Source organism: Pan paniscus, chromosome 21 (assembly GCF_029289425.2).
Source record: "Pan paniscus chromosome 21, NHGRI_mPanPan1-v2.0_pri, whole genome shotgun sequence".
Classification (NCBI taxonomy): Eukaryota; Metazoa; Chordata; class Mammalia; order Primates; family Hominidae; genus Pan; species Pan paniscus.
Genome location: NC_073270.2, coordinates 57224171 through 57245375, shown reverse-complemented (window position 1 = coordinate 57245375; position 21205 = coordinate 57224171). Strand labels below are relative to the sequence as shown.

The window sequence follows — 21205 nt, the reverse complement described above, 5'->3', positions numbered from 1 at the left end:
GCCCCCAGTCTAAACTGTTGGACCCTACTGCTCTGGAATCTTCTTCTCCTGGTTTCCTGATGGCAAAACTGGGACCCAGATGGTTCTAGTGGATTTGCAGATGCCACATGGTTCACCAGAGGCCCAGGCTGGGAGGCACACGATCGCATCCTCCTGGAGCCTCTGGCCCCAAGCTGCAAACTCCAATGCTGACGCTACAGTTCCATGAGCCCGTGGATACGTCGCTGACCGAGGAACCCAGGGCGACATGAAAGGAACACGCTTGGCCTTGACAGGCCCAGCCCCGGCCGGCGCTCACTTGGAGGCAGTTGAAAGGAAAACTGCGATAAGGGGCTGCTTTATCACGCCTCTTGACAGGCCGAGCTTCCTCCCTTGTGTGGCGTGAGCCTTAAACCTCTTCCAAGTCGCCTGGCATGGAGCCCCGGCCGCCTCCTGCTCCCCAAGGGCTGGAGCGGGGAGCCCATTAGCCAGTGGGAGTGGGAGCGGGCCCGGGCGGGTGCCAGCCCTTTGAAGCCGCGCAGAGGGCCCCGCACAGTCCCTTATCTTGGCTGGTGGTGTTCCTCGGCCGGAAAAGGGAAGCGCAGAGAGGAAAAGCTTTCCCCTGTGGCTTTTGTGTTTGGTTCGCATTAAATGAGGCTGGGCGGGGTTTTTGTTGTTTGTTTTCCAACTTTTCAGCGAAAGGATGATGGATGACGCTTAGCGCGGCAGGCGCCCACTTCTCTGGGGTGGCGTGCCCATGTCATGCCGCACTCAGGCACACTCCTGCCTGTTGATTGCGCAGTCTCCTCTGTGTCTTTTCTAGAAGCCGGGGGGCTGCCCAGGTCGTCCTGAGAATAGCGGCGGGGCTCGGTGGTGCCAGCGGGCGGAGGCTGTGAATCCATTCACTCTGAGGCCCTGGCAGCCGGGGACCTCGTCTAGACAGGAAGATGTGTGTGATGGGATTCAAAGATGAGGCTCTCCCTCCTGCTGGGGCGAGAAGGCTCTAGGAGCCTTGGGGCCGAGGTGATTTGGTTTGTAGGATTTGCGCATTTCTGGGATGTGCAGGGATGCGGCTTTCTCCAGATCTAAGGGGAGCCCGGGCCGGTGAACAAGGGGTGTTCATGGCACTCCGGGGGCGCGGGGCTGGGTGTGTATGTGCGTGCAGGTCAGACCATAGCACGGTCCTCATAAGCTTTCACAGGGAGTAGGGCTGGGGCAAGGGGTGTGTGTGTGTGTGTGTGTGTGTGTGTGTGTGTGTGTGTTGGTGGGGGTGGGGCTGTTCTCAACGAGCAGATGTGAAAATCAATGGGAGAAGAGAGTAAGAGATGGGCAGACTGCAATCTGAGTGGTTATGCACCTAAACAGATGCACACAGAGACCTATGGGTGCCCAGGAGTGTCCTGGAGCCCGTTTTCGTGGCCTTGTGAGAGCTGATTTTTAAAGTTCCAGGAACTCTGTTACATGTTGTTCTGACCTATGTGCCTGAGGTCACAGGCATCCGTGTATCCACATGGCGGAGATAGCATGTAATGGTGCCGCTGCACTTCTCCTCCCAGCTCCATATACAGTATCGTCACACCGGGAGCTGGAAATCAGCCACTGTGGGAGTGTTGACACCGTGGAAATGGGCAAACACTGCAAAGCAAGCTTTCTGTCTTGGAGAACTGGTCGTTGAATATTTCCTGGTCTACCATTGCATACCTCACAGGCACAGCGCATGCAAACCCAGAGCAAGGAAGACAGACAGACGGGCTACCTGAACGAATGCCACTTTTTAGTTTTGGGAAAATACATTACATTTTTATACATTGGTTGATTTCCCTCTTCTTTTTTTTTTTTTTAACCTTGTCCATTTTATGCATGTGGAAGAATCACTCAGAGATAGGGCCATGGCTTCACCAAGCTGCAGAAGGGGTCATTGGTGCAAAAAAAGGTTAAACATTTGTGCCCTGGAGCCAGGAGATGATTTTCTTTTTCTAGTCCTCTCTCTGAATACAGGACATTCTCCTAGCTTGTGGGCAGGCAGTGGTACTTCTTCTCTCCTGGTAAAGAGTCCTTAGCAGACCTCCTTGGGTCCTTTTGCAGAGGTTTGCTGAGCACCTCTTGTGTCTGGGCACTGACCTGGGTGGTTTTCTTAATCATCCCTTGATGATCTACTGGCTTTGGAGATGGTGGCTTCCCACCTTGGGGCTCCCCAAACCCAGTGCTTCAGCACCTCCTCTGCTGTACTTTGAATGCCAGTCCTGTGCTCTGCAAACCATGGTTCCCTGGGAAAGGAGCATGTTGATTAATGTTGTGTTACTTAGTCAGCATTTTTAACATTTATAATTATTTTATTTAAAAAAATTTTTTTCTGTTACCCAAGCTGGTCTCAAACTCCCGGGCTCAAATAACCTTCCTGTCTCACTCTCCCAAGTAGCTGGGACTACAGGCATGTGCCACCGTGTGTAGCTGCTATAATTGTTTTAATGGCACCTTTATTTCATTGTATATTTATGCACACATTTGATTTCCTGCTGGTGATCCTGGTTTCCTATTTATGGCAGCAACATAAAGTTTCTTTCAAGATAAATTTCTGTAAGTAAAGATATGAATTTATATTGTGGAGAGATTCAGTAACCAACAGTCCAGTAGAAGATCAGGAATAAGGCTGGAAAATGACTGAGGTTGGGGAACAGTGGTGTGGCCACTTGTGGCTGTGTATTCTTCCCTCTTTAGAGACTACAGGAACAGAAGATCATATAGTTGTCAAGAGAATGGGTCTTGGAGGTAGACCTGCTGTGTTGGAATCCTGGCTTCTCTCTTCTTAGCTGCATGACCTTGAACAAACTAATTTCTCTGAGCCTCAGTTCCCTCTTGTTTAAAATTATAATACCTCTCTCATAGCGTTGCAGTGAAGATTGATAGATATCATAGTGAAGATTGATAGATATCATACATCACAATGCCCCATATTTAGCAAGCACGCAATACATTATTAGCTGTCATTGTTGTTGTTATTATGATTAATTATAGCATCTCCCTATTATCCAGTTTTCCCCAGCATGGCCCTTTTTGTGAATAGGCAGAACTTAACAAATATTTGTTGACTTGAATTGAATTTTAAATGTTTAGAAAGCTGCCAGGCCTGGCACCTTTTAACCAGGAAAAAGCAATTCGGAAACCAGACAGAAAGTAAGCAGCAATTTTATTTCTAGCGAGGACCATCGTCATTCCTGCGTGTGTCAGACAGTCGTCTTTCCCCACTTCACCTCTCCTCTTGGGAATACCTTTCTAGACGTTCTTTTGGATTGTGAGTAAGAGGATGAGAACATTTGCAGACTGACTTGGGTGTCGTTACTTGGTATGTTTCTGAGCAGTTGAATCATCTGATTCTTTGTACATGGCAGTTTCTTTCAGATTCTCTTTTGGCACTGGCTTTTCAGAGAAATCATTGTTTTTGAAGCCTTTGGTAAAGCAGGCCGGTGCACGTATCCATGTGCCGTTTGTACCTTGAGTTTGTTTAATGAGAAGCCGCCTAGACATGGTTGTCTTACTGTCTTTGCAATGCAGTTGAGAAGAAGTTGAATGAAGGAGTGGGGGACTTGATGTGATGCTGATGGGCTGATGAGTCCTTCAATTAGACTTAGGTTTAATTACCTCTAACAGAAAACCCCAAATAACAGTTGCTTCTCATCTAAGAATGTAGAGAATCTAGAGATGGGTAGTCCAAAGTGCTATGAAGTCATTAGGAATCCGGGTTCCTTCTTACCTCCTGTTCAACTCCAGGTCACCTCAGGGTTCAAAATGATTGCTGGGGCTGCAGCTACCACCTCTATACTCCAAGCACTGGAATTCCAAGGAAGGAGGGAGACAGGGCCAAAGGGGCCCCCTCACCATCTTGGTGAGCTTCCTCCCAGGAACTCTTCTGCAAGTCATCTGCACACTTCTTTTTTTTGAGACAGTCTCACTCTGTTGCCCAGGCTACAGTGCAGTAGCACGATCTTGGCTCACTGCAACCTCTGCCTCCTGGGTTCAAGCGATTCTTCTGCCTCAGCCTCCTGAGTAGCTGGGATTGCAGGTGCCCACCACCATGCCTGGCTAATTTTTGTATGTTTAGTAGAGACGGGGGTTTCGCCATGTTGGCCAGTCTGGTCTTGAACTCCTGACCTCAAGTGATCCGCCTGCCTTGGCCTCCCAAAGTGCTGGGATTACAGGCGTGAGCCACTGCGCCCAGCTTGAATGTAATTCTTTATGCACTGGGAAGCCATGGGGGGATTTTAAGTAGGGAAGTGATAGGATCTCATTTGCTTTTAAAAGATCCCTCTGGCTGCTTGTGGAGATTCTATTCAGGATGGGGACAAGGGACAAGGCAGAAATTAGCGAGAGGCTGGATGCAGGGGTCCAGGTGAGAGATGGCAGTGCTGGGACCCAGGGAGGTTGATGAGAACGTGAAAAGTGGAAGGATCTGGGGTGTTTCTTGAAGGTCCCGTTGAACAACACTTTCTGATGGACAAGGGATAGGGTTTCAGTGCAGATTTTCTGTTTCCCCTCCTCATAAATGTTAGCTTAATTTAAGAATGTTTCTCAATAGGAGTGATTTCGTGTCCCAGGGGACATTTAGCAATGTCCAGAGACTTTTTTGTGCATCACAGTTGGGAAAAGGGTGGCTGCTGGTACCTACTGGGTAGAGTCCAGTGATGCTGACAAACACCCTACAATGCCTGGGGCAGCCCCCGACAAGAAAGACTTATTTGGCCCCCAAATCAATAGTCCACACTGGCCAATAGTGCGAAGGTTGAGAAATCCTGATTTACTAGTTTCTTACTCCAATGTCTTAAATTGTGGGATTATGATAATCCCACATGTTACCATCCATCCAGAGAAGCACCCAATTCTTCACCAAAGGCATGTGTATTAATAATCCTGAAGGACAGCCTTCAGCTTAATCTTCTTCCCTGAGAGGCACTTTGCTGCGTGAATGACTAAACGGAGGAGTGAATGAACTTGGGAACGGCCCCGATGAAGAGGTGAGTCAGACTGGCTCAGCCCACAGGCTTCCATCATGTTTATGGAAGCCAGGCCCCATACGCTCCACATAAGAACGGGCCCCTTGTTCCTGAATGATGCGTTTTGTTGATCTGCCAGTGGGTCCCGCCTCTCCCCAGGTCACCGACAGAGCCCGTCTCAGCGCCGTCTCGCCGTGCTGAGTCTAAGAGTTATGCAGAGAGCCCTCCAAAAACCCACCCTTTGAAATGAAAGAAACTGGATCTTAAAATCCCAAAATAGAGTGTGGAAAGGTACACATCACGTCTGCCTTCTCCTTTTTTTTTTTTCCCCCTTGTGGCAAAAGTGACTCAGAATTTTTGGTCTGAATCCAGAGAGACCTGCACAGTCTTTGGTGTGGGGGCAGAGGTGTCATTCGATTGGGAATAACTCACCTTTTTTATGCCGTGGCTGGCTCGGCCGGCTGTCCTGCATTTCCTCAGCCCTAGCTTTTGCCTCTTCACCATCTTGGGGTTCTTTTTCAGCTGTGGCTGTAGTGAAAGAGGAGAGGCCAGAGCTTATGGCTCATCCAGATGTCTCTGGTGGAACATTTTTTTAAAGCTGAACTGCAGTTTCCTGGGAATGTTTTTGTTTTTTAATTTAATTTTATTTTAAGTTCCGGGATACATGTGCCGGATGCAGAGGTTTGTTCCATAGGTAAACATGTGCCATGGTGGTTTGCTGCACCTATCAACCCATCACCTAGGTATTAAACCCTGCATGAATTAGCTATTTATCCAGATAGTCTCTCTGCCCTGGCTCCCGCAGAGGAATGTCTTATCAATGTGTTCTGAAGCGGCTGCCATCCCAGCATCCCTGGGGCATTCACACACTGCCATGCTGGGCACGGTCAGGGCCAGATGCTTGCACGGAGTTTCTGCAAGCTGCATTCCCCAGTTGCCGTCTCTTGGGGATCCCCTGCTTCTCCCAGAGCCCAGGCCTCTGCAGATAGTAGATACCTTGTTTCCTAATATCAGGTCAGTGTCCTGAGTGAGAAACTCCGGGAGAAATGTTTCTGAAGGATGCTTTCCCCTTGTGTTCTGGTCTTCGGGTAAACACTTGGCAGCAGGGAGCACTGCGCGTGCCTCACTTTTCCCTCGCCATCTCCATGAGCTGCCAGGCTGCTGTGCTTTCAATTCAATCTCAGGATTGTAAACTTCATTTTTCCAGCCCAAGTTAGTCTGCTCTTCTGACTTTCAGTGTAATTGGCCTGGTATAATATGTCTCTTTCATGGTGAGACACATTCCTGCAGACTGGCTCAAATGATAGTGAGCTTAGGCAGACTCCAAACGTAGGGATTCTGTTCCAGACATGAATGAGCCTCCTTTCTCAGAGTCGCTGGAGAATGAATCACTCGGCAATATGTGGATCCACATAGGAACCTGAGAATCAATCTATTCATTTATTTATTCAGCAAATATTTATTGAACATCTACTGTATGCCAAATACTGTTGGAGGTGCTGAGGCATGGTGATGGACAGGCTTACATTCTAGTGGGGCGGGGGGTGGGAACAGGCAATAAGCAAACACATAAAGTAACACTTAGCACAGTCAGGAAGGAAATAAACAGGAAGATGTGGTGGAGTGATGCTAGAGGAGCTCTCTTTCTGCCAGGCTACCCAGGGAGGGCCCTGCATTTAGGCTGAGACCCGAAGGATCAGGAGGAACCAGCTGTGGGAAGACCCAGGGGAAGAATGTTCTAGGCCAAGGGCATAGCATATGCAAAGGCCCTGTGGCAGAAACGTGGCCTGTTCCAGAAGCAGCAAGGAGGCCCCTGTGGCTGGACCGGAGTTGGGGAGATGAAGCTGGTGATGTGGGCGGGGGTCTGATCATGCAGAGTTTTGTCGGCTGCGATGGGCAGTTTGGATCTTCTTCTTCTTCTTCTTCTTCTTCTTTTTTTTTTTTTTGAGGCAGTGTCTCGCTCTGTCACCCAGGCTGGAGTGCAGTGGCACGATCTTGGCTCACTGCAATCTCTGCCTCCTGGGTTCAAGCGATTCTCATGTCTCAGTCTCCTGAGTAGCTGGGACTACAGGTGCACGCCACCACGCTCGGGTCATTTTTGTATTTGTAGTAGAGACGGGGTTTCACCGTGTTGGCCAGGCTGGTCTTGAGCTCCTGGCCTCAAAGAATCCACCCTCCTTGGCCTGGATCTTATTCTAAATGTACCTGAAGATCATTACATGTTAGCACTGAAAGACAACCTTCAAGATGATTTCTTCCAAGAACTGAGACCAGAAAAGAGGCCCTTAATTGCCACAAGTCACCCAGCCATAGATGAAAAAATATGAATGAAAGTTAATATTGATTGCTTGTGACATGCTTTATACACAGCCCGCTTGTTCCTGCCAACAGCCTAGTGAGGTGTGCAGGGTCAGGAGCCCCATTTACAGATGATGAAACTGAGGCCTGGAGATATAAAGTAACTTTCCTGCCATGACACATTAAGTGCCAATGCCAGGATGTAAACCTAGATGGTTGGACTCCAGGGCTCAGACTCTTGATCTCAGTGTTACACTGGTTCTACGCAAGAGGAATATAGACAGAAGACGTGAAAAGCACTTGTATGGCTTCTTAAAAAAAATAATCAACAAGAAAAAGCCCAACTTCAAAGATCAACTCGAAGAAGGCTTGCATATTTTAATCCCATACTTCCAGACCCAGCTCCTACATGATGGTGGGGACGGGAATGTTGGTAGGGAGCCCGTGGCTGGGTTGACATCTCTGTCCAGGGGACCAGAAGCTGGAAGCTGAGAGTGGAGAGGGGCAGCTGAGAGCAGAGAAGGGAAGGTTCATGCCTCCAGCCCCCAAAGGAAGGGACAAAATGATCCAGGTTTTTTATTTAAAGATCCCATGGGGGACCGTGAGTAGAGGGGGCTGGGGTGCAGCGTTTGGTCCTGAGTCCTGTTAGGCTAATGTGCCTTGTCTCTGATCTCTCCACACTGGTTTCTAGGGCTTCCTCAGGGTTTCAAATGTGGACATGGTAATTGGAAACAAATCTAGCATGTTTCGGGCCATCAAGTCTCTCTTGAGTGAGCGTGCTTGCTATGCGGTAGATATGTCTGTTTTTAATTTTCAGTGATGTGAGAAATATAGAATGACTTGATTCTTAATTTAGAACACTGAGAGAGCCTGACTTGTTTGGTTTTCAAGCCTGTCCAGAATGTCTAATTCTTTTTATGGTTCCCTGTGTAATTTCAAAATGTGCCACTATCAGCAGGGCGGCTGATCACAGTGGCCTCCTGCAAGACTGAAGACACATCCAGCCAGTGGGATCCCAGCTGGGTCAGAAAGCAGGCACAGGGCTCCTTCTTCATCATACCTGGAGATGCTGTCACCTCTGTTCGGAACAGGGCAGCCCAGGTACCAGTTGTCCAACCAGCTGAGTCGTGCCCACACCGAGCAGGACAAGGCTCTGTGACACAATGGTCGCTGTGGGCCGGGAGGAGAATTGCCCAAGCTGGAGAGAAGCCGGTGTGGGCGTATAACAGCTCTTTGTCATGGGAGAGGCGTAGGTCTGGAGAGACTGCAGCTGCTCCGGCCCCTCCCATGATGTCACGGACTCTTCCTTCTAGCCTTGCTTGCTCGTTGGACACCTGTGTGGTGCTCTAGGCATTGAGGCTGCACCATGAACAGGAAAGATGGGGTGCTGCCCCCACGGGACTGACATTCTAGTGGGGAGGCAGCAAAGAGCAAATAACTATCACATGTGGGGTCAGGTGGAGGGAAGCGTCAGGTGGATGATGCAACTTAAGGCAGGGTGTGTGGAGGGACAGTGGGAAGGGCGTGGGGTGTCACATTGGGGTGTGGCTGTCTGGGAAGGCTTCTCTGATGAGAGGTCACCTGAGGACAGGTTCCAATGAAGAGTGGGGTGAGCCCTGCAGGTCATGGAGGGAGAGCATTTCAAGCTGAGGGCATGATAAGTGTTGGGATGCAGGGACGGGCACTTGCCTGGTGGGTGTCTGGCTCTCTTGAGGGTGACAAGGCCAGTGTGGCTGTCATGGGGGGGCAGCAGGGAGGGAAGAAGGGTGGGTGGGAGATGGAGAAGCAGGGCCAGATCATATGGGATCTTCTGAGTCATGGTAAGGACTCGGGCTTTTTGATGCAAGGAAGATGTTTGCTGTTGGGGCGATTTTAGCAGAGGTGGCAAAAGCTCTAACTTACCATTTTAAGGATCTTTCTAGCTGGACTGCTATGTGAAGAAGACTGTGTGTAGGTGGAGGGAGAGGGGTGGGTAAGGAGACTGGGCCCCTCTTTGATCAGGGCACTAGAGTGGAAGTGATGGAGAGTCACAGGTGGCAAATTAGAGTGGGATTTAAGGAATGGAATTCACAGGGCTTTGAGATGAATCTAATATGGGATGGAGGCAGAGACAGTTACCAAGAATTAGGGTTGTTATTGAAGTGATTAACACACAGTCATGGCTTGTTGGAATGGGTGAGACTCAAGTCATGGGCGAAGTGTGCCTGGTCTGCTTGTGTGTGTGTCTGTGTGTGTGTGTGTGGTGGGGGGGGGGGTGGAAGGTGGGGTTAGGATGGCAGGTACGTGCTGCAACTTTTGCACCCCAAAATAGATACTGAATTGGGATCCATGTGTGTTTGTAAAAATTTTCTCCCCATGTGCTGCATGGCCATGGGGAATTGCAGTCCTCTTCCCCGGCACCCTCCCGCTCGGCCTTCTCCCCCACCCTGGGCTTTTTCTTTCTTTCAGAGTGAAATCTTTGAGGATGAAAGCAATTTCCTAATATTTCAAATTCAACAAAAATGCTACTTAACATCGTTAATGTTTTATTTTAGTAAAATTCAAAACAGTTTGTTTGGCCCGTTGCCATTTTGAAAATCAGTCTCACATTTTGGATTGGAATCGTCCAACTGAGAGTATTTAAAAAGCCCTGAGCAGAGTTGATAGCAGAGTCGTTTTCAGAGACGTGCCACTTGCAAGGGTTCTTATTGCAGTGTTTGTAATGGGGGAAAGTTGGGAACCATCTAAATGCGCACCTGGCTGCAGGGATCCACAGGCAGAACGGGCACACAAGGGCTGGGGCTGGGGTGCGGGAAGAGAGGCACCAGGGGGCCAAATGTAGAGTGGGGCTCACTCTCAGGAGCCCACCTTGCATTTGCTGGACTTTGATAGTGAATGCCCCCTCAGATCGTGTGTCCTGGGGACCTCACTGGCCTTGGGCTAGTCTGAACCCTGGGATATGCCATGTAGTTCTTTGAGATTCTCATAAAGCAAGATTCAATGACAAGAGGACATGACCATCTTAGTCAATGAAGACAGTACATAAACTCGAATGCCAATATGTTGATCTGTGTGCCTGGAAGAAAAGTCTGAACGCATAGATAACTTCAGTTAGGGGGATAAGCTTTAGTGATCTCTTGTACAGAATGGTGACTATAGTAAATAATCATTGTCTATATTTCAAAAGTGCTAAGAGTAGATCTGAAATGTTTTTACCACCGAACAATAAGTATGTGAGGTGATGGATGTGTTAATTAGCTTGATTTAATCATTCCACAATGTAAACACATATTAAAGCATCACACATTGTACCCCATAAATGTATAAAATTGTTATTTGTCAATTAAGAGGAAAAATAAAATGAATAATAAAACAGTTTGGAATGAAAGAAAAGTTTGGAAGGATGTACACTCAAATGCTTACTTATTTTCAAGGGGTATTCTTTTTGTAATTTATCTTGTCTATTTTTTCCTGCAATGAGTGAACTCTTAGTACTTTATACCAAAAAAAAAAAAAAGGAACAGCAAGAATCAACAGATATTGATGCCTTTTTATCTTTGTATCAGGACAGTTAAGTTGCCACTAAAAATAGGCAGATCTTGAATTTGGTGGCAGGCAGGGGTGAGTCTGAATAGCTTTCTCTTTGACGCTGAGGGTCTTTGACATGTGGAGGCCATGTTTGTGTGTCTCTGGGTTCTTATTGCTGAGCTGGTGGGGTGGATTTGCCTGTCTTAAAATGCATAGGCCAGACTTGGGGGGCTGGGGGTGGGGGGATTTTGCCTTTTTCTGAATCAGGAATCAGCCATACAACAGAAGAAATAAACAGGGCCAATGGAGGCTGTTGCCACCTGATCACTTATGACCTGTAGGATAGTGAGCAAGTTAGTTAACCTGGTTGAGCCTCACCGTTCTCATCTAAAAATGGGATAACACTGCTCTTCTCTGAGCATTGTTATGGAGATTACATTAGCTATGTTTGCAAGCGATCCCAATACACTGTATAGAAAGGTCGTCACCTATGGAGGGTGCAAAGTTTTCCTTGTGATGAGGTTGGATAGCGTCATTTATATAGCTAACCGTGGCGGGATGTCTAAATCACGCATCATTCCTCAGATCCGGTTTTTCAAGTAGCTGAGCTGACAAGGGGACAGAGTGGATTATTAATAGAATGATGCCCCCAAGCCTGCAGTTGGCTTCTTGGGTCCCTTTGATGGGAAGGTTGGTGGATGGAAGTCGCACCAAGCTGCAGCCTGGGCCCCCACCCCCGCAGACGCCACAGACACTCCCCTCCCGTGCATTCAGCCCTTCATGGTGTGCACTAGAAGCACTGCTTCTTCCTGGAACCTTTTCAACTGCCTGGGAAATTACAAGAAGCAGAAAACTTTCGCTCTCACCTTGGCTGCAGGAAGTGGCGTTTCCTTTGCTCGGGAGGCCAGTGACGTGGAGCTCCTGTATTGCAGAATGTGTCTGCTGTGCCTGGAGTGTGATCCGGCTGGTCCAGGCCACCGAGAAGACCTCACCTTTGGAGAAGCCTGAAAAGGCCGCCCCAAAGCCTCCTGACCGAGGTCTCCCGAAAATGGGGATGGTGGGGAGTTTGGAACCCGAAGGGTAGATCATGTCATCTCAAAACATCAAGTTCTATTTGCAAAACCCAAATCACTGAGTTTTTGGAGAAGCAAATAAATGGCTATCTGTTCTTCTCATCAAACCTCCAGGGACCTGGCGAGGAAGGCTCTTCCAGAGTGAGGCAGCTGAGCAGTTGGGATTCTGGGCACATTCTGTACCTTTTGTAGGAGCGGAGGATGGAGGGTGGACGGGAGGCATTCCTTTCATGAAAGATGGTGAGGGCTCTTCACCTGGCCCCTCTTTCCTCTGACACTCCAAGCCGGCAACTGTTGAGCCAGCTCACTGAGAAGACTGGAATTAGTGCCTGGGCTTTCCCATATGGGAGGCCTTCACGTTGGTTCTCACTTTGTTCACATTCATTCTTCACCCTTCCATTCAGTTCTGTAATATCACCTCCCTGTTTCGATTTGCGTCATCCTCTGATGACAAGGAAAGTTCTCGTTTCATGGGTACCTACCGTGTGCTGTGCTTTGGTGCCCAACAAAGGTCACCTTATTTCGCCTTTCAGAAGAGGCCTGTAGGGTGGGGGGTGATGTCCCCCTTTTATCTGAGCATATGGAAACTCAGGGGTGGAGCGATTGCTCACAGTCACACAGCCATCAAGAAGCAGAGCTGGCATCGAAATTCAGATATGTCTGACCCAAAGTGAAAAACTTCGTGCTTTCAGCTATACCACACTGCTTTCTGGTGTTACCCGGGGAGGCAGGGAAGGGACCCTCACCAGTGCCAGGTGGATTCTATCTGCTCACATTGTATGAGCCAGCCCAGCTCAACCCAGAGGCTGCTCTTCAACTCAGAGAGGCCATTCTTGGCTTTCCTAAAGAGGTTTTTCTCTCAAGGAACTACCGTTTTTGTTTGTTTAGGTTGCTGTTTGTTTCTCTCCCTCCGTCTCCCTCTGTGCCCCTTCTTTTCTCCCTCCTTCCTGCCCCACTCTCTCTCCTGTGCGGCAGGAAGCACATTCTATTTTTTATTTTATTTTTTTTGAGACAGAGTCTTGCTTTGTGACCCAGGCTGGAGTGCAGTGGTGCAATATCGGCTCACTGCCACCTCCAACCCCCGGGTTCAAGTGATTCTCCTGCCTTGGTCTCCTGAGTAGCTGGGATTACAGGCACGTGCCACCACACCTGGCTAATTTTTGTATTTTTCACAGAGACGGGGTTTCACCATATTGCCCAGGCTGGTCTTGAACTCCTGACGTCAAGTGATCTGCCCGCCTCAGCTTCCCAAAGTGCTGGGATTACAGGCACGAGCCACCGCGCCTGGCCCCAGGAAGCACATTCTTGATGTTGCACCTTAGCACTTGCTTATTTTCCCTTTGAGGACCTGCCCTTTCTGACCTGTAGTCAGAGAGCAGAGTGGAATCCACCAAGCGCTGAAGACAGAGAGAGGGTGGCAGGGAAGCGGGTGGGTTCGGAGCCTGAGAGGCTGGAGTTTGGAGCCTGGCTCTGCCCTATGCTCACTGTGTTGACTGGGACAAGTTGCCAGACCTTAGCAGCCTCAGTTTCCTCACCTGTAAAATGTGGGTAGCAGTGAGCCCATCTTACATGGAATTGTTGTGAGATGTGTAAAACGTCAAGTGTGGTGTGTGGCATGAGGGAAGCAGATGCTTTCACTGCTGCATTACTGTTTTTTGTTGGTTTATTTGTTTGAGACAGGGTCATGCTCTGCTACCCAGGCTGGAGTGCAGTGGCACGATTGTGGCTCACTGTAGCCTCAACCTCCTGGGCTCAACTGATCCTCTCGCTTCAGCCCCACAAAGCAGCTGAGACTACGGACGTGTGACACTATGCCTGGCTAATTTTTGCATTTTTTTGGTGGAGACGGGTCAGGCCATGTTGTCCACGCTTGTCTTGAGCTTCTGGGCTCGAGAGATCCACCCACCTTGGCCTCCCAATATGCTGGGATTACAGGCGTGAGCCACCATGCCCGGCGCTGCATTACTGTTGATGGTGACAGATTATTCAACAAATGTTCATTGACCATGCTAACAAAATAGCAAGGTCCCTACTGCTGTGAAACTCACGTTCAGGCAGGAGAGGTGTTCAGCAAATAACTAACTAAACAAGGAAATTTCAGATGTTAATGAAGTAAATATTCCAGTGATGTGCTAGTAAACGCTTAACATCCAATTTTCCAGGGGGAAAAAAAAGCCCTGATTTATAGCATTTGTCAATTTTTGTGGTGTAAATATTCCCACTACGGCTGGAAACGTACATACCAAAGTGGTGTCAACTGGCTCTTAAAATTCCTATAGGTTTAACGATTGGTTCTTGTAATGCCTAAAGAGCTGGCTTTAGCACTGAATGCATCTAATCTGGTTCAGGAAAAACCTGAAGATCTGAAACCCAAATGTGCTAGTGGAAGAGTATTCTAGGTGGAGAAAATGGCTTGTGCAAAGGCCCTGAGGTCAGAAAGACCTTGGTGTGTTCAGGGAACAGGAGGATGGCTGGTGTTGGCAGGAGCCTAGTGGGGTGGTAGAGGAGAAGGCAGAGGCTGGGCTGTGGGAAGTTTCTTAGACTATCACACGGAGTTTGGATTTTAATCTAAGTCCACAGGAAGTCTTTGAAGGGTTGTAGGCAGGGGAGTATCTGGATCTGATTTGCATTTTTAAAAGATCATCGAGCTGTTCTGTGAAAGACCAGCCAGAGGTAAGTTGGGCAATCAGTGCTGGTCACTCTAATGAGGGTTGATGGTGGCTTGGGCAGGTGTGCCAAAAAGAGAGGGGATGGAAATGGCTGGATTCACGTGGAGCTGTAGGGACACGATAGATTTTATTTCCAGGTGTTCCCTGCCTGTTTACCTTGAGTACACCCAGCAGGCGATTTCTGTTCTTCTTTCATTGAGGAGGAAACAGCTCCACATCATCAGGGCTCACTCTCCATCCTACCTTTCTTCTTGATACCAACTCTTGATAAATCCAGGAGAGGAGATGAGGAAATATATTTGTCTTGGGCTCAAATGCAAAGCAAAAACAACAAAAACAAAATCTCTTCTCAATGCTGCCCTTCTTTTGATTTTCGTCACTGAGTACAGTAGCTGTTCTTCAGATAAGAGGCTTCTGACTTGGATTTCCATCTTGGCCCAAGGCCGCCTCTCAGGTGTGTGTCAGACACTTATGTAAGTGTCTGGCAGGTTATGAAAAAAGGTGATCATCTAGCACAGTTCCACTCCCAGCCTCTCTCTTTGTATGGCTTTTAGAAGGGGACATGAGCATGCCATCTTTCTAGACCGGCATTGTTCAATAGGACTTTCTGTGATGATGGAAACGTTCTGTGTCTGTGCTGTTTGTTCATTGTGGCTGCCACTAGCCACATGTGGCTTCTGAGCACTGAAATGTGGCTAGTGTACCTGAAAAACTGAATTTTCAATTTTACTTAATTTTAATTAATATATACATGTGGTTAGTGGCTCTTGCATTAGATTGCACAATTCTAGACCATATGTAATCATTCATCACCCTGCAACTTTGCCTTTTGGCAGGTGACTGGAGATCCTACCAAAGGATCTGCAGAGAAGAGTGGGGTCTTCGTGAGTTGTCACTTGTAGTCCCACTCAATTAGTGGAGAAAGGGATAGAGGCACAGAAAGATTAAATGATTTGTCTAGTGTTTCTCCACTCAATGACAAGACAGGAACACATCATCAAACTCTAGATCAATGTCCTTTTGTCTCTTGTTATTTTATATATATATACACACACACACATATGTATATATATATGTGTATATATATATATTTTAAATATTTCACAGGTTTCTAAGAATCTATCCTTCCTATAACATGGCATATAAAGTCAAAGTCCTCTTTGATCACCTTCTCAATCTTGAGCTTCTTCTCCATTCACAGAGGTGATGATGTGGTCAGTTTGGAGCACATCCTTTCACACCTTTTTCTATTATAACTGGATGGATGGAAAACATTCTGCATTTTTTTAAGTTGTATCATGCTGTATGTATTTTTCTACACATTGCTTTTGTTTTTCAACAGTGTGTCCTAGATCTTTCTGGGTCAGTTCATAGACTTCTACCTTCCTATTTTTTAAAGTGCTTCTTAGTGTATCATAGCCTAGGCATGTCCTATTAGTAGTCAGGCTATTGATGTAACTCATTGTTCATTATTCTGTTTGTTTTTGTAAACATTTTTGTACGTGTCTCCTGCATATACAGTGTTTCTCCAGGCTGCGTATGGAGAGGTGGAATTACTGGGTCAAAGAGTGTTTATTTATGTAGTTTTACTAAAGCTGTTGCTCTGATACTCTTTAAAATAATTATACCAGTCTATATTGCTCTTACCTGCATAAAATTGCCTGTCCCCCCCACAATCTCCAAAATACTTGATATTATCAAATATCTACATGTGTGCCAATCTAACAGGTGAAAAGTGGTATCTCATGGCTGTCTAATTTGCATGTTTGTTTAGAAGTCAAACTGGTCATTTGTTTTCTCTGAATTTCCTGTTCAAATATCTTACTCACTTTTTTTCTGTTGGATAGCCTTATTAATTCACTCATCAAATATGTACTAGAATGCCTACTATGTGCCAAGCATTACTCTAGGTGCTAGAGATTTTGTGGCAAATTAACTAGACAAACATCTCTGCTCTCAGAGAGGTGACAGTTTAGTTCTGGGAGAAAGACTTAGGCAAAAGGAATCAAGAAAATGTATAGTGTGTTGGACTGGATAAAAAGTAGGAGAGAGAGATAGGGAAAGCCATTGGGATTAGGATTCAATTCTAAATAGATGGCCAGGGAATCTTTTACTTACTCACTATAGGCATTCTTCATATATTCTATGTGCTAATCTTTTATCTGTTATATGTTGCACATATTTTCTTTCAGTCTTTATCTTTTGACTTAGACTATGGCATTTTTGTCACACTCTTTTTTAAAGTTACACAATCAAACTTTGTTCATTGGAATATAGTCATATAAGAAGTGACAGTTCTACATGGACACAGGAAGGGGAACATCACACACTGGGGCCTGTTGTGGGGTGGGGGGAGGGGGGAGGGATAGCATTAGGAGATATACCTAATGTTAAATGACGAGTTAATGGGTGCAGCATACCAACATGGCACATGTATACATATGTAACTAACCTGCACGTTGTGCACATGTACCCTAAAACTTAAAGTATATTAAAAAAAAAAAGAAGTGACAGTTCTTTCTTCTGATCTTCTCAGGCAATCACTATCAAGAGCTCTATGTTTGTCCTTTCAGTTTATTTGCAGTTAATTTCAGTTATCCTCACTACTATGCAACACTCCTTCCACCCTCAGTCATCAATTAAGCACAGTTTCTGGCTGTTTCTCCATAAATGCAGTTCTGACTTACTGTATTCTTTCTAGTGGCTGCTTAATATTCAGTGTTAGAGGGGATCCCTGTAATTTATCCAAGCGTTACCCTCTGGCTGGACATCAAGGTTGTTTCCAGTTCTCCATTCTTCCAGATGCTGCAGAAATCCCATACTCTCTCTGCTGCCCATGAGCTCTCTGGTCTTTTTTTGTTTATTGGATTAGAGCCACCACACCCCGCATCTTAATGATTTTGTTTTCTCCCCCACCAGCTCCATGGCTACATGGAAAACAAGCCTCTGGGACTTCAGATCTTCATTGGGACAGCTGATGAGCGGATCCTTAAGCCGCACGCCTTCTACCAGGTGCACCGAATCACAGGGAAAACTGTCACCACCACCAGCTATGAGAAGATAGTGGGCAACACCAAAGTCCTGGAGATCCCCTTGGAGCCCAAAAACAACATGAGGGCAACGTAAGGGCTGGGAGCTGAGGGCGGCGGGTCTTCATGGAGAAGCGAGCAGGGGGCAGGTGGCAGGGATTTGGGAGAGGGGACTCTACGGAACTGATGGAAGCAGCTGTTGATGGCAGTTCTCAGTCCATGATCCATCGACCCGTTGTGATTTCTGTTTTAAATGTTTCCATTTTAAAAGCATAATATGTAGGCCAGGCGTGGTGGCTCGCGCCTGTAATCCTAGCGCTTTGGAAGGCTGAGGCGGGTGGATCACTTGAGATCAGGAATTCAAGACCAGCCTGGTCAGCATGGTGAAACCCCATCTCTATTAAACATACAAAAATTAGCTGGGTATGGTGGCGGGCGCCTGTAATCCCAGATACTCTGGAGGCTGAGGCAGGAGAATTGCTTGAACTTGATGCGGGCAGGTTGCTGTGAGCCGAGATCGCACTACTGCACTCCAGCCTGGGTGACAGAGTGAGACTCTGTCTCAAAAAAAAAAAAAAAATAAATAAATAAAGTATAATATGTCAGTATTTTCATGTGCCTCAGGAGGAAGAACTCGTGAATCTTTGTGTTATGTTGCATGGGATCAGGTTAAATTTACTTATATTTAAAAAATTAATTTGACCTAGAGAGATCATTAAGTAATGATGCAGAGAGGCCCAAATTCACAAAGCTAATATGCCTATGGCTAAAATCTGGGAACCACTGCACACGTTTTGGGGTTAAAAAAAACCTTTGGATGGGAAAATAAATTCAAACTTACAGAAATACTGCCAGAAGTGTACAAAGAACTCCTGAATCCTGCCCCCTCGGCTTTCCCAGGCGTTAACATGCTTCACCTGTGCTCCAGCACTTTCTTTCCCACTTCTCCATTTTTTCCTGAACTGTTTGAGAGGTAGTTGCAGACTTTATGCCCTTTTACTTTTAAATACTTCAGGATGCATTTCCTAAGAGCAAGGATGCTCTCATACACAATCACAGTACATTTATTCAATTCAAGAGATTTCACGTTGATTCACTACTCTTATCTATTGAATAGTCCACAATCAATAGTCCCCAGTTACATAGAGTTTTTCAGATGTTTTTGAGAGTAGAAGAGTTTGCATGAAAAATCTCCCTAGACAAGTAATTTTCACTGGGGAATTTCTCTAATTGCTTTTGTTAAGTATTTTTTACCCCCATCTTGGTGTACATTCCTGGCTGAAATGCTTATGTGAGTGTATTGCAGTTTCCCCCAGTGACTGGCTGTAGAATTATTTTGGCTGCCTAAGGCAGCTTTGGGGGTGATCTTTCCTGCTCCTGAAGGTAGTTGGTGACAATGGGGTTCTTAACATCCTGGCAGCATCGACTGTGCGGGGATCTTGAAGCTTAGAAACGCCGACATTGAGCTGCGGAAAGGCGAGACGGACATTGGAAGAAAGAACACGCGGGTGAGGCTGGTTTTCCGAGTTCACATCCCAGAGTCCAGTGGCAGAATCGTCTCTTTACAGACTGCATCTAACCCCATCGAGTGCTGTAAGTTGGGCCCTGGGGCCCGGTCTTTCTTCAGAAAGCGTAGGGCACGTGGGCTTCCCCCGGGAGCAGTGTATTATGGGCAAGGTACCCGGGGTGGCCTGCGGGAATGTGTGGGACCCACAGGGTTACACTGGCCCAAGATGACCAGAGGGGACAGAGACAGAGCACATTGCAGTGTTCTCTTGCTGCTTCTATTGACTTCTGGAAGGTTTTGTGGCCTCACAGGAAATTTAAAAATAATAGGGCCAATAAGTAGCCTAAAGCTTCATTCAGAAGACTTGAAATGTGTAAATATCATTCTGGTCTTAAAGGATAGATGCATTTGGAGTGAGTTTGCTGTACATGGTGCCCTTTTTTCTTTTCCTTCTTTATCCTTTCAATAACAATAACAAACCACAGCAGCTCTCACTCATTGAGCTTTGACTCTGCTGGTCACAGTGTTAAGTGCTCAGCATGAGTATTCACAGCAGTCCCGGGCACTAGCTGGTGTCAGTGTGCCCACAGTGTTAAGTGCTCAGCATGAATATTCACAGCAATCCCGGGCACTAGCTGGTGTCAGTGTGCCCATTTCACAGATGAGAAGGTGGAGTCACAAGGGGGTAAATTGTGCACACAACCAAAGAGTGGCAGGGTTGGGATTGGAACTGGGGCTTTTGCACGTGGGAGCCATGCCCTGTCCCCCACCCATGCCCTGTCCCCCACCCTGTCCCCGCACCCATCTCTGCATGTTGACTGAGGTCTGTTTTGTATCCTGCACTATGCCAGGGTTTGGGGATCCATAGATGAGCAGGATACTTTCTCTGGCCTTAATGAGCTTACGGTCTGGAGAGGATAAGGACAGTCAGACAGATGGTTGTATCATTGCAGAAGATTTTCGGAGTCTGATACGAAGTGACCAGATCTGCCATTTGGAAGGACACTGAGCAGAAACCTGGCACATTTCTACCAGGTTTCAAAACAAGAAGTAGCTTTGAGCTCATTCTTACGTACTTTATACCTAAGTTTAAAGTCTACCTATACGTTAACACAGTTTTGTAGTTAATCTCTGCAATTAGATGTGACAACACTTATTATCTGCTCAGTGTTTGAAAGTTTAGAAGTTATTTTAGAAAGCATAAAGAAGAGGCAAGGCGCAGTGGCTCACACCTGTAATCCCAGCACTTTGGTGGATCTCTTGAGGTCAGGAGTTCAAGACCAGCCTGGCCAACATGGTGAAACCCCATCTCTACTAAAAATACAAAATTAGCCGGGCGTGGTGGTACGCGCCTGTAATTCCAACTACTTGGGAGGCTGAGGCAGGGGAATCACTTGAATCCGGGAGGTGGAGGTTGTGGTGAGCTGAGATTGCACCACTGCACTCCAGCCTGGGCAACAGAGTGAGACCCTGTCTCAAAAAAAAAAAAAAAAAAAGAATGAAGAAGAAAAAAATAAGCCTTGTTCCAGAAACAAAAACTGTTTCTATTGTTTTAAAGTCTCTTTCTTCTAAGAACATTTGGTTTCATGCTGTTCTAATCATGTTCCATATTAAATTATGGTTCAGGATTTTTTTTCCTTTTTGCTGGACATTTTACCATAACTAGGTGTCACAATATCAACTTCCTACAGAGGGAAGGGAGGTTGTGAAAATAAATGGGGTAGGTTGGGTGGTAGACGTCAGGGAATAGTGGAGATTGGGGACATTCACTATCTAAATGCGCTGCTGCTACCCAACTGCAGCCAGTATTTCCACGTGGGGATATAGACTCAATGTGATCAAATATTTTGGTTATTTTATTTTATTTTATAAAGAAGGAATCTCACTCTCTGATCCAAGCCAGAGTGCCGTGGCGCGATCTTGGCTCACTGCAACTTCTACCTCCCGGGTTCAAGTGATTCTCCTGCCTCAGCCCTCCAAGTAACTGGGATTACAGGCACCCACTACCATGCCCGGCTAATTGTTTGTATTTTTTAGTAGAGACAGGGTTTCGCCATGTTGGCCAGGCTGGTCTCGAACTCCTGACCTCAGATGATCCACCCACCTCAGCCGCCCAAAGTGCTGGGATCGTAGGCGTGAGCCACCACACCTGGCC

General features: G+C 46.9%; 1 protein-coding gene across 3 annotated transcripts in view; it reads left to right on the top strand.

Annotated features, from left to right (window-relative positions):
• NFATC2 (nuclear factor of activated T cells 2) overlaps positions 1–21205 on the top strand; it is a 176959-nt gene that overhangs the window by 70184 nt on the left and 85570 nt on the right. For all 3 annotated transcript variants that reach the window (XM_063601232.1, XM_034947643.4, XM_034947644.3), the window contains exons 4-5: positions 17434–17636; positions 18964–19136. In XM_063601232.1, the coding sequence (XP_063457302.1) occupies positions 17434–17636; positions 18964–19136 (376 nt within the window). The remainder of the gene's footprint in view (positions 1–17433; positions 17637–18963; positions 19137–21205) is intronic.